The sequence below is a fragment of the Cyclospora cayetanensis genome, unplaced genomic scaffold (assembly GCF_002999335.1).
Source record: "Cyclospora cayetanensis isolate NF1_C8 unplaced genomic scaffold, CcayRef3 CcayRef3_contig_192, whole genome shotgun sequence".
NCBI lineage: Eukaryota > Apicomplexa > Conoidasida > Eucoccidiorida > Eimeriidae > Cyclospora > Cyclospora cayetanensis.
Window position 1 is genome coordinate 56,577 of NW_020312139.1, and position 13,780 is coordinate 70,356.

At 46.0% G+C, this 13,780-nt stretch overlaps 1 protein-coding gene across 1 annotated transcript; it reads right to left on the bottom strand.

Moving 5' to 3' along the window:
- Positions 1-841: 841 nt before the first annotated feature.
- Positions 842-3,072, bottom strand: LOC34618623 (4-alpha-glucanotransferase). Its single transcript, XM_026337597.1, has 3 exons — positions 2,181-3,072; positions 1,398-2,042; positions 842-1,101 (listed from the first exon to the last, which is right to left on the bottom strand). The coding sequence occupies exons 1-3, from the start codon at positions 3,070-3,072 to the stop codon at positions 842-844; spliced, it is 1,797 nt and encodes a 598-aa protein (XP_026193382.1).
- Positions 3,073-13,780: the final 10,708 nt, after the last annotated feature.

Here is a 13,780-nt window from a genome sequence, read left to right on the forward strand (position 1 = left end):
GCGTGCATGGGATGGAGATAAGATCTGCCCAGGACAAGGAACAGAGCTGCCGACAACAGTAGTCTCTTCTCAATCCTTGGCACAACACTGATCAATGAAGAACGGATATGCGAATGAGTCAAATGGCCCCTGCTGTGGTGGAGGAAGAAGCGGATCAGATAATATGCCACTGAGGGCTTTCTTGTACTTAATAGGTCGCGTTGCAGCCGACTTCGTATGACATAAGGAAGTCTTACTTGGAAACATTCCAGCCGTTGCATTAGAGCATGGACATGCTTTTTAATTTAAAAAGTAATAGGGCCAAGACAGCGATTAAAAGGGTAAAAGCTTACACTGCTTCCGTTGTGCTGAAAGTGCCCGATGCATTACCATGTAGATAAACCTGGTGATCGTCTGCTTTCAGCCAAAGTCTTGTGTGACTGCAGCACCTCACGCGCTGAAAGCCATATTGGGCCGGTGAGGCCTTCTAGTGGCACGCGAATAGGCATGGGCTTGTGTCATGACATTGGTTTGCTTCTCCTCAAGGTCAATGACACTAGATAGCCCTTTCATGTCATGGTAGAAAGATTAAGTCTCGACGATCCCCTCCAAAAAGGCTTGACGAACGTGCAGGGGCGTCATAACCGACTGTGCAGCTGCCCAAACCCTTTCAACTCCAGTCGCCTAACTTTTACGCTCCTCAATATAGAGTAGTCGTAGTCTCGTATTCAGTAGCATGCAATTGGATCTGTTTGCAGCGTTCTTTAGCTCAGGAACGGAATGGATCGACCAGAACGTCGCATTCTAATTCGCGCTGCGTGCAGCCAGCATTTGCATGGCGGTGCACCTTTAATGCTTATTCCTAATTTGAACATCTATTCGACAGAGTTAGCATGTGGCGGAGTGGATGCAGGTTCTCTTCGGCGTATAGTCCTTCCAAAGTATTGAGTTTCCAGCTCCAATTTTTAGGGCTATCAACCCCTGGCAAATTGAATCTACTGTGATCGTCAAGACCTAAAATGTCTTGCACTGGAAGAATGACGAGATAGGCTACACTCAGAAGGGCCAAAAGCGACAGAACTGAGTGGATAGATGATGCTGGCGGTTCCTCCTTCAAACCTGAATAACGGACCACCATAAAAAGCCTAGCATAATATGAAACTGCTATAGGGGCTACAGGCAATGAGAAGGGAAGCATCGCGTGCGTGTTTATGATAATAAAGCTTCTGCTCCATGAAAAAAACGTCATGCTGAATGCTTGCAGATACCTTCCCCGTGCCAGAGCCAGCCATAAGAATGGAAAGAACCTGGTTTCCTTATGTAGGAAGCCCCACCAAGGTAGTTCGAGAGGTGTTCCTTCTGCCTATCAGAAGCATTTTTCCACCAAGAGTGGGAGGTAGCATTATCATGCGTTCCAGTGTATACTACACAATCCCTCGTGTGGTTGTAGGGCAAGTGCTCGCAGCGCAGCCCCTTCTCCTCGTCGTCCCACGCGAACTGCATGACTCGCATGCTAAAAATGCTATATCTGTCCCGAAGAGCCACAATCTCAGGAGTTATGAACCCTAAGTCCTCCGCAATCAGTAATGGAGCAGATCTAACGATGTGTCCTCTTAGCTGTGGCATGGACGAATGCTGAGCTCCAGAGTTGTTGGTAAGCAATGCATTGGCAGCAGAGCCCTTATTGTGGAAACGGGCAAGCCACTTCTTAATTGATGCCTTCTTCGAGCTTTTAGCAAGTGCCTCCGAGTAGGCACTAGCTACGTTTATTCTAGGGTTCTCCCACCCCATGTTCTTGAAAACTGCGTCAAAAAGCTTTCTTCCAGGTCCCTGCACCCACTCTCCTTCTTTTGCACTTTTATGCTTTACAGCAAACTCATACGGAACTCTCCAGTACGACTCAAAGCCCCGGAAGTGATCAAGACGACAGGCATCAAACTTTTCAAAACTACTTGCCAATCGCCGAGTCCACCAAATAAAGTTGGTGCGCGCGTGGGCATCCCACGCGTAAACAGGATGTCCCCACAGTTGCCCTTCGGCGCTAAAATAGTCTGGAGGGACCCCTGAAATCAAAAACTTACAAATGCACATTAGTTTCATAACAGAGTGTCCGCTCCGATTGTGAACATACTCTGTTGGTTAATGCTGAGGGCATGGCAGCATGGGGCCTTAAAGCTGTGGATTGTGCTTCTGTGTCTCACCAGACACATAGAGTGGCGTGTTGGAAGCTGAGTCTATTTCAAACATCTCAGAGTTACTCCACGCATCGCTTGAGTGCATGTTAACATAAAATGCTATGTCGCCCACTATTTTAATACCATTTTTATTAGCGTGTTGGCGCAGCTGACTCCATTGTTGAGCAAGTACAAACTGTACAAAGCAGTGAAATTTGGGTAGCAACTGTACTATTGGACATGCATTTTCGCAAATATCGGGCGTTTGTCTTTCCTCAATCGTTTCCAGATTCTGCAGCAATGGCTTATTTTTTAGGAGGCTTCGATAGGATCGATACTCTTCTGGCCACTCGAGCCAAGAGGAAGCCTGAGGATGTCTTGCCTGTATAGCTTCAAAAATAACATATCCATCAAGCCAAAATTTGTTGCTTTTGAGAAATTCTTCATACTCAGCTGAGGGTGTCATCTTATTAAATGTTTCAAACGCAAGGGCAAGCAATTCATCTTTATAACCTTTCGCTACATGAAAGTCAACAAAAGATGTAAAATCTGATTCACTATCAGAATTAAGTTCAATGTTTTTTTGCCTTCGCTGCTGTTGTTCGACCCGCCACTTTTCCACCAGTTCCTCCACTTGTTGCTCTGTAACTAATCCAAGAGAGATAAGCCCAACAGGGCAAACCAGCAATGGGTTCAGTGCGAAAGAGCTTGAGCTTAAATATGGACAACCCGGCTGCGATTCAGAATATGTACAAGGACCAACTGGAAGTACTTGCCAATAAGAAAACCCTGCTTCTTTGAGATATGCCAAGAAGGGCAAAGCGCTAGCCCCGAGGTCACCTACAATGCCGCACTTGCTAGGTAACGAAGTGGGATGCAGCAAAACTCCCGCATAACGGCCTTCATACATAAAATCCATCTTTACAAATATGTTATTACGAACGGCGCAATGAGCAGCATGTGCGCCCGTTGTTGCAGAAACCACTATTGGGTTACCGGTGGGATTCGCTTGAAACTTGCTTTCTAGCCGCTGTACCTCTTTTATTTCACAGCTCAGATAATATGCACCGGATTGCATCGATGCGCAGAAAAACGTTTCCATTAATGCTGGTGCGCGGGCTAGGCCGAAACCGCATGCATAAGCCTGGACATTATCAAGCCACTAGCTGGTCTCCGTCGAGTGAGATAAGGAAACTTAATGGAGCTACAGCTTCTTCACAGCTCGTTTTAAATTTCTGCACTATCAGCTTTTAGAGACCATCCGGCGTGACAGTTTCAAGATTCAACCGCGCCACTGAGTTCAGAGCTGTGGCGTCAGTCTCTAGATGGCAACCGCTCCCTCGGTTTTGTAAATAATACGAAAACAAAAGTTTCTCATTAAATGCATGCATATTTTGCATGAGAATACCTCAAAGGAGCGTGCAGGTAGGCTTTAGGCTAATCTCACTTCGCAAAAAGGTTGACATAGTAATGGTCACTAAGTGACTGACGGGAGTCAGTATCTACACAGAGTGGCTCCAAAATCAGTTTCAGGTTCAACAGCATGCTTCCATGTGTTTATTGGATTGACTGCAGATGTGCTTTGTTGTACCTCCATTCCTAGATAGTGCTGAAGTCTATGGTTCTCCCCTTCGGGGCACAATGTTAAATGCCGAAGCTCCAGTGAGGAAGGGAGCAGCTTTGCGGAGGACGATAGAATATTTTGATTGCTTCTGGCGTGGAATTTTAGTATAACTACATATTTCAACTGTTTGGTTGACTCCTTCTACCAGAGTATTGTTATTTAACGATGCATCTAACTTTGAGCTCGAAGTAAATGAACAGTTGCGCTGGTCCGAAGAGCAAGGAGGAGCGCTCAGGTCCATCAAGACGGTAAGCACAACAAAACACTTCTCAAATGGAAAATTTTGGGGAAACCAAACAGGAGTTTGCGTTAATATGGTGCGTTTCCCGGAGGACTAAAGGCCTAGCTAAATGTCGTTCGAGCACAGGGCGCTACTCTTGAGTGGCACTAATATAACGCATCATGTAAAGTTTCCGTAGAGAGACACTTAAATCCAGGGTAAACACAAACTTGATCGAAAGGTGCTGATTATTCCTGAAAAGAGTTCCCTTCTTTCCCTACTAGCGCCCAATAGAGTTGACATATGAATAGGACAGCTACGGTGCGCGCATCCGGATTCTTATAGCAATTTGCATATTCATTCCTAGTTTTGCTTAGAAGCTAGCGTGCAAGCACACATTATGTCTTCTTGCGTCATTTTTCTGCAATAAGTACGCTTTTATGAACAGCCAGGCGGAACACCGCCTTCTTTACCAATCTTATTTCAAGATAACTAATTGTGGTATAAGTTTTCGAAGTGCCGCTCAGCCCACCGCGAATTCTCCCACTAATTAAAGAAACATTTGTTCGTGTTTTACACTTGTTTTGTCCAAGCGAACTCCGTGCAGGATTGCGACGAATCCCCACACCATCACCACTCCCCATGTGGGCACAAACTCGCGCAACTCCGCGAATGAACAGGCAAAATAAGGAATAGTCTGCTAGAAGTATATATAGGAGGAAAACGGCACACGTATTAGATAGCAACAAACGAGGTGGCAAATTAACTTGAACCTCAGCAACGTCGTGGCTAGCTGTCGCCGGAGCGCCGTACTCTGTGAGCACTTCGCTACGGGACAAGAGTAAACAAGTAAAATAATGTGCAAAGGGTTATAAGAATAGGCAATGCTTTAGCAGCCGTTGCGTGCCTTATGCATCCTTTGCCCCATGCAAGTGCAGCCAATGCATGCAGCATAGTTGATTTTGAAGCTCCGAAGCAGCCATAAGGAAAAATATAGAAACAGCCTATCTCAAGCTGCTCGGGTTCAATTCTAGAGTGGAGTACGCCTTTGAAATTGGGAGCAAGCAGTATTAAGGCAATTTCATAGCTAAGGGTAGCTTTTTCGGACAGAGAATATGCAGAAAGGAAAAAACAGTCACGAAGCAACGGCTGTAGTACCGTTCATGCTGACTAGCGGTGTAAACCAAATAGAGCTGCGAATCACCCTGCAGGCAGCTACATCAGAAAGCCATATAATTCAAAAATCTTGTCCACACTGAGCTTAGAGGATAATCTATCGGCATAGCGGCAAACAGCCATCCAGAGTAAAGTTGTGCTGATTTTTTGTGACGCATTACTAAAAGCAAGCACATATCTTTACAGACCGTCTTTCAGCATCATGATTTCTCACCTTTTGAAATTACGCAGTGTTTAGGAGGGCCTCAGGAATCGAACATTAGTTGTCTCGCTTTAGCTCAGTGCAAGTGACTCAGTTTTTCTCACGAGAATGTTTTGTCACGACCGGAGATAAGATATTGAATGCAAGTATGTAAAATATGGACGAAAAGCCTTTTAAACAGTTAGTAAGTCTTCGACGCATCCTGCGCTGTTGCCCACAGTGCATGAGGGCTTTCTAACTTGAGATAAATAATATGTTTGTGGAGTGTTGCTCAGGGACCTCGATTTTCTGGTGTAGGCTTTTGTCCGGTTGGAAACGGATGTACTCTGCAAGCGCAAAAGTGCAAGTTTTCGGCGACTATGAGGTGCCTCTAGTACGTTGTTGGACGTCGAGTGACCATACTGGTGGTAGCCAACGAAAAGAACCACCTTATAGCCATCATGATAATTCTTTTGACATTACTTTTGGATGGCTGGTTGTTTGGATTCGATAAACAAGTAGGCTTGTTGATGGGTGTATAAAAATATCAAGGATGAAGCACTGATGCTTAATACCATACTCTACTTGTGGGCTTGTTACCTACCCTACGAGAAGCATGTGCCATGCAACGGTACGAGTTGGTACCAGATTTGCTTCACTCCATGAACACAGGCGGTGATCCTAAAGTCTTGGGCTTTCTCTTTGCCCCACTGAAGCAGTATATAGGCCCTTTAGGAGTCTCTTTAGTACACTATCTGTCCTACAAACATGTCTTAGGTATAAGAGCAAAGCTCACTAATTATACGTTAACGGGGACTATGTAAGTCACCATTCATAAGTGTAGAAGCATTTTGTTACATAGACAATTGTAGCCCTTTGCTCTACTGAGTCTGTGATACAGATTTGCCTTTCAAAAAAATTTGCGGTAATCAAGATGTGTATAGATTTCTGTAGTACGTGGTAAGTACACCTGAACGAAAAGGCTAGGCATGCCAGGGGAACGACGAAATGGGCGCAAGGTGTTGCACTTTGGGGTGGCAACTGCGGGCTCATTGCTATTTTCTCGCCATCCAGTTACTATAATATGCTCATTGATTGGGCCTTATTTTGCATGCGCCTGCTTGACTGCAATGCAGATACTTTGTCTTACCTTGCCTAATGAAGTGAACAGCCAGCTCGTCGACCAGCACACCAGGGCTAGACGCACCCTCGAGTCTCTAATATGTGCTAATAGCATTATTGGCATGCAATTGAAGGTACGATTATCACAAGGCCTTCCATGTTGCTTTGGCGATATTTTTCCTTATAGGCGCTTGAGTCACATTTCCCCTAATATCACGATTTGGTCTTGCTTGTGATATAAACGGTGCAGTGCCAGCAATGCGAGTTTGAAGCAGCAAGCATTACATTTGTGAAAATTTAACACGCATACGGCCTACCTAATATATGTGATAATTGCTATTCTCTTTGCCAGTTGCTTTAGACTTTTGCATTGGTGGTCATGGTGGGTGCAAGGTGGTGTAACACCACCCAGCGGAAAAAAGTAATGTTCGAGGTTCAGTAGCAAGTAGAGCCAAGCTGTTTCCTTGTTGATAGCACTACAGTGTCTCATTTCGTGTGCCATTTAACTTTCGGTTGGTAACATCTTTTCTAGCTATTCCACAGGATCCTTGCTCTCGGTGAGCAGCAGCTGTGATATTAATACAAAGCACGCATCTGTAATAATTATCGGCTGCAAATTTGACCCGTCCCGGAATGCTGGCCATCCCTCTTGATAGATGTACTCACACTGGCCTCTAAACCTGTCATTGCCAACCTTCATGCATGAACACCCTATATGATTTGAGCCTAAAAAGACTTTTGCATTACGGGACCTGGATGGAACAGCTACTCATGGCAACGAAAGGAAAGGCCAAGACGCTACCTTGTAAGACGGGATCGCCCTAGTGCTCAACCAGTCTGTCGTATGGATCTGAACCCACAATCGCAAATGTCGTTCTCTACGCATCGACACCCTTAACTTCCCTTGACCGCATCACCCTGCTTCTACTAGCATCGTTCGCGCATACCATCTTTAGTTGGTTTTCAGAACTCCCCAGATGACCAAAGGAGCAACGAACAAACTCGTGAATTATGAACATAGTGCACGATGTTCAGAGTGTTTGCATGCTAAATAAGCTGAACAGACTAAAAAGATTCATATGTAGCCTGGTCAGTTCGAAATCACGCCTTCATTGCCGGTGCTGAAGACGCCGACTGTCTGCATGGGGACACAGACGTTGCTGTCATCATATCGTACACTCACAAGGGAGAACGTGCATACTATTATGAATACTCTAAACGAGCACCTTTGACAGTACCTCCTGAAGAGTACTTCTCAAGCGTTGGACCCCAAAAGAGCTCACGCAAACGATGCAGATACTCGCTTGCATACGCATGCCTTCGTATACAACCAAAAGTTTCTATGGAGCTAAGATGGTTGTGTGGTGCACCTGCGGCCAAGGGTGCTAATTGGATGCCTTCGGTCGTAAGAGGAATGCAAATAGATGTGCCGTGGTGGCTGATAAGTTGAAAATGCACGTATTGAAAGATCTGGATTTGCCCCAGAAGTGAACAACTTGTGACCACGACCACCTAGAGACCCAGGTATAGCTCACCACCTAGGAATATCCATCAGAAAACAAAGCTTGGCATGACACACGTGTGGATACAAGGAATTAAGAGTCATATGAAATTCTCCTGAGGCGTAAGCCCATATGCACTTGAATAAACGCATCACTCGTGACCACAATACAGCATTTTGGGGGCATTGTTTCAACTTATGTTTACAACCGTCAACGGAAATTTTGGTAATATTGCATACTTAAAACATCTCCCTATATATAGACCACCTTTCAAACGGCACCTGATGAGCAAAAAACCTTCTCAACGCTATAACTCATGCAGTAGCTAGACTGCGACATGCAGACTGCCGTTGGATTTTCCCGGTTGTATGCCATTTTTAGGGGTTTAGGGTTTTAGGGTTTAGTCCCCCCCCATCAAGAATGCCGCCTTTCTCAACACAACCAAACCAAAACCTCTCATCATTAAAACGAAAGGCAGTACTCTTTAGATTCATTTTTAACGCAAGTGCAGCACATTAGTCACTCCACCGAAAGCAAGCCTGGTTCTAGGCACCAGCCCTTCCCGATAATTCGAGGAAACTTTCGTGGCAACTCTAGCATAAAAGTGACCATCGCACTTGCTGTTTTAAAACGGTTCTTGTCTTTTCTATCTGCATCAATTCTGCTTGCATATCCTTCGTATATCGACTATTTAGGACGAAGTAGTAAACGTCAAAAAACTTGCCTTCACTTGTTGGTGACCCATGGCCAAACGCCCCCCCCCATTGGCAGGCCGTTAACAGTAACCAAAGTATTCGTATCCCTTAAGTCAGAGACTTCGCGCGCACTGCGGAATGCAGCGATGCTTCAGGGCTTGGAGTTCCTTACCGGCACTCTCTCAATTGTCTCCTCACACCGTATCACGGACGTCCAGGCACCTGCAAACTTACCAGCTAACGCAAGACAGTTTGTAAGCTGGCTGCTACAGCCAACTGCACCAATAGCACAAAGCGGTCGTCTCTGCATTTAGGTGAATATCAAAGAGCTGTGATTAGCGATGCAAAGGAGTCAATTTTCTAAAGAGCGTACAAATCAGAACTCAAGACATCTTATACACGGCAGCCCTAGCTACTTGCGTACCGACATCTGATAATATGGGAATATAGGACGCTTGTTTACAAGTGTGGGGCAGATTCTTAGCGGCCCCTGACAGTAACAAAATACTGTGTAATAGCCCGACTATTTAATGTCCCACTCCTCCGTTCCACACACCGTGTTCTAGTACCAGGTGCGCCAGCCACGATACCACAGGCTCAAACGAGCTGTGCGTATGCACATATTTCATCTAAAGCAATGCATTTGCCTTATAGACACCCTATATCTGCCCAATGCAAACGGGCAAATAGCCAGAGCATCAGCATGAGCTTCGATCATCCAGGGTGCCAGAGCAGTAGTCAAGATACACACCCACGAACAGAATTGGGATCGCCGGAGAGCACCCTTTAGCCATGCAAAGGACGATTTTACATGGTGCCCTGGAAACAGCCTGTTATCGTAGTAGCTGGGGCTTGAACAAGCAACATGACAACAAAGGGCCAGCACGCAGTGTGAGATATGACATTTATTCAGCAGCATTAATGTTTAGACTATCAATAGTGCAATCAGCCCTCAAAGGGTACGCCATGCGTGCTCAGTCAATGAGTGCTTTGTCCAGAAGACCGGTAATGCCTGCAGCCGCCATATGGCAGGTCTTGCTCATGTCCGCACTTTACACGCCGAGCCCTATGATACATATATCTACTCTAGCATACTTCGTCCAGCTTGTATATCTCTTGTGCAAATGGAACGGAGATGCAGGACTTTCGCATGCATCTAAGGGAAAGGCAGCTTGTCGTCACCATTTTGCTACTCAACACAAGGCACAAAAGTCAATTAAAACCGAATGCAGCGAACACAAAAACATCACAACGAAGCTAGCTTCATCTCAAGACCGCATTAATCCACTGTAAGAATTCTCTCACAGTAATCCAGTCACCCCGAATGCGACGCGAGGCATCAGCAGGCTTGCAATGAATGACACTCACAAATAAAGAATGTACACTCGAATCCTAGTGCGGACTAATTCGACAGGGGCAGTAGGGGTACTCACACTCAATGCAGCTTGCTAGCATAGAATGTCTACTAACATGTCTCGAACCGCGCTCCTCAAGCTCCAAACCCAAGTTGACACTACCTGGTGCCCTAGATTACGACAAGCACTAATCCGTCTGCCGCAAAGATCAGGCTATTCTGCGCAGCAAACCTATGTACCGAAGGACTACCAACCCACCAGTGCTTTTAAAACTTCAAGATATTAGTTTCATCTCATACTGGAAAGACCAGCTAATGAAACCACCACGCAGGTCTCAAACTCGCGATGCTAGCAACTCCTTACTTTTACCTGGGCGCAAAGCGTCAACATGCCTGAGAAAAAGAATCTCAGTACGCTGCTCACTCTCTTGGGCCAGGCATGCTTAAGACGTAAACGTCATTGCTGTCGACGTGGAATTCACGTGTGAAGCCAATGTTGTGTTTTCCAGAGCATCCAGGAGGCTCATCGGGTACCAACTCACCCGCTACCACACGTTCCGGCAGACTGTACAACTTGCTGCCAAGTGTAGGCTACAACGTGTAGTACTGGGGGTTCTTATGCCTGATATCCGTGAAGGCTTAACCTTGTATATTACATGTTCAACATCTTGCTTTTTACCAGGTCTTCGCAAAATATACCATCCCATCTCCCCATGTCCTAATCTAGCAGTTAGTTAAACCCTTGAAATCCCACAAGTAAAGTGCCGTGCTTCTATTTTGGCTACAGTAAGTGACGCGTATTGTGCACAAAAATAGAAGCTATTCCAAAATATGCCACCATCCGCACTTACATAGAAAGAGCAAAACGACAGCCGCTCTGCAACCTCTTGGCACGTCCTTGGCAGGAGCTACAGCACTGAGACTTCTTCACGTCCCGTGGCAACGGGTGTGGCATAAACCAAAAAACTTTGGAAGTCTCAGCACCTAAACCACCATTATGTCTGTTCACCACTTCGTGTGTTACACGTTGTTGGGTATGATTAATAGTCCGATTCTGCTACCGAGGGAGTACATAAACTGAAAAATAATACGGTGCAGCCACTACAGGGCAAAGTTTGAGTAAGCACTCATCAAAGAATTGCACGCACATGAGTCACCATGCCCAGAATAGACAAATTTTCCTTTTCTTACTTGCGTACGTGCCTAAAGAACACTGCAGTTGCTTGGCACAGTGAGAATGCGCCATCCATTTTCCAAAGTAACCTGAGGGTAGATATCCATAATTGCAACTCCACGCCCGCCCTGGTACGTTTGGCATTATTATGCAAATGCACTCGTTCGCAGCCTACGTTCCTGTCATGAATGTCATTTGCCCTAACCGATGCACTACCCCTACGTCATCTTTCATGGTGGCAGATATCATCTAGACAACTTCCTAGACAGAATCAATGAAAGAAAAGCCTCTTAGCAAGCGGATGCAGTCCCTGAGCTACCCAGTAATTCAGCATATCACAGGAACGAGTAGGTAGCATTGATGAGGCCACGCCTACTACTACACCATTTTTCCCACACCTCAGCTGCCATGTATACGCAACGTATCACGAACAGAAGGAAAGCTTCAAGCAAGGAACGGAATCAATGACAGAAAACGCCAACTCATAGCCACAAATCACCTCATTGCAATTATGATGTATGCTTAAAGCGGTGAGCACACATGTATTCTCCAAAGCTAAACTGCTAGTGGTTCTAGACACCACCAGGCAACCTCACGCAGCCCTGCAAACGACTCTGAAGTAGAGCTGGGAGAGGTACGTACCACACCAGTGCATCAAGAAGAACAAGGGGGTGGGCCATGCACTGGCCGCTCGTGCGCCTGCCAAAATAAAGGTCAAGTCGCTGTTCTCCTTGCCTACCTCAACCTCTACACAGCTGAGCAAGGCACACAGTATCTCACATTGGCCCTATTTTAAGCGTCTCCAAGCGACGAGCTCGCACTAACAGTATGTTCACACAGTAGTTCAGCTCAACTCAATAATTAGATTCCATCGAAGCCCCTCCACAGAAGGTTATAGGTGCGCTATACCACATTGCATCGAAGCACCTGCACAGAAGATTATAGATACGCTATGCTTGATTAACCAAATAGTTGTAACACAGTATCCAAAGGATGTAGGTCAGCATGAAGCTGTTCGCTCTTCATCCACCCCAGTAGCACAGCTACAAGATGTTGTGCTCCACTAAATTACGGAGGATAAACTGTTCTGCTGCTGTGAGACCTCGAATTCAGCTGACTGGTGTGAGCAACCTGCAAAGCAGCTGCCTTGAAAGGCTTGACTAAAGCTTTTTCCTGCGACCCCTAGTGAACCCACCAAACCGCGGAACGCGGGAACCAAGACCCTCGTATCTGCAGCCCAGCGCACATACTATTGGCAACGCACGAGAATATGCACTTCTCGCTTTATTCTAGCTGCGGATAAAGTCAAGTCAAACGAAGCAACGCAAAGCTGCTCTACTGAGTCACTTACCCTGCATGGGCATACTTCTTGCCAGGTACCTCTCCAACTGATACACTCTCCAAGCCCACAGGATCCACGAAAACACCATACAAGCATGAATCGTTACCTTCGTTGTCAAATACCACTCTAAAGCCATACAATGAAAGGACAAACGTACTGGCTGGTCCACTCCAATCGTGCACACGAGGAGTGCCAGGTGACATCAAGGCACTGTGCATAGCACACAATTGTGCCTGTAAGTACTCAAAAGACATCCAACCCCCCTACCCAAAATTTTGAAGGAGAGGGCAATGACACCTTGGATCTGCGTAAAGCCCGGAAAACAGTCACTTTGAAAAAAAAATTGTGCCCTGGTCACACTGGCTGCTTGCGCTAATCCATGTGATATTACAGCGCAGAGAGACCTTTCCCAATGTCAGTGGGTCATGACGAGTAGGCGTGGCCCTCTACCTGCAATCTATTGCTCTGATATAAGTATAGTAAACCGCCTGCCGTATTGCTTACAACTAGCTGCCTTCGTAGCTTTTCCGGCGGTCTGAATCGAATGACTCGCAAATACATGATTCCAAAAGTAATCGAACTGAGTGAATCAAGAATTTTTTAATCCAAGAGTAATCTCTCCTGCTGTTTTTTCTCTTTGTGCACCATGAAAGATCCCTGAGCAATAAATGCATCCGGCTAGCTATATCAGACACCATTTTAGACCACCATGGATTAGCTAGGGTAATGATCACAATATAATTGTCCAGCAACACGTTGGTCCACTCAAGAGTACGCATGGAAGCTTATAGAGAAGCTCGCAGCTCCAGACTGGATAGTGCCGTAACGCAGTTGGTGGCTTGAGAAAGTATGTGTCCACTGCATGGGTGCATACTAGCATGTACGAAGAGGTGCACTCAGTTTCTGCTACCCTTGCTCCAAGCCCGCATGCCCTCTGTTTTTTGCGCCTATGCTAGAAAATAAGGTTTTGGAACGGGGCACAGACAGGCTGCCTAGGGTGGTAAGAGGTAGCCGATATTGGCCCCACTGCATGAAACAGCTGTATTGACTCACTTCGTCAGGGCCATGTTTACGGTCTTGAGCATCATCTACTGCTTGACGTTATCTCCTTTTATTCTCCACTACGGAGCTGGTAAAATATGCTATGAACAACGATACTGTGATGGAAGCAATGGGTCCACCCATGGCGACCTCTGGATGCCTTCTTGGGGTCAAGCCCCCTCTGACCGGGTGAAGC

What these genes read in the sequence shown, in the direction of transcription:
- LOC34618623 (XM_026337597.1), bottom strand. Translation starts at nt 3,072, where the DNA reads ATGGATTTTATGTATGAAGGCCGTTATGCGGGAGTTTTGCTGCATCCC. An exon ending in CACGCCACTCTATGTGTCTG is followed by an intron (nt 2,043 to 2,180) that starts GTGAGACACAGA and finishes TTTTGATTTCAG; the next exon opens with GGGTCCCTCCAGACTATTTT. An exon ending in GAGGGATTGTGTAGTATACA is followed by an intron (nt 1,102 to 1,397) that starts CTGGAACGCATG and finishes TGGTCCGTTATT; the next exon opens with CAGGTTTGAAGGAGGAACCG.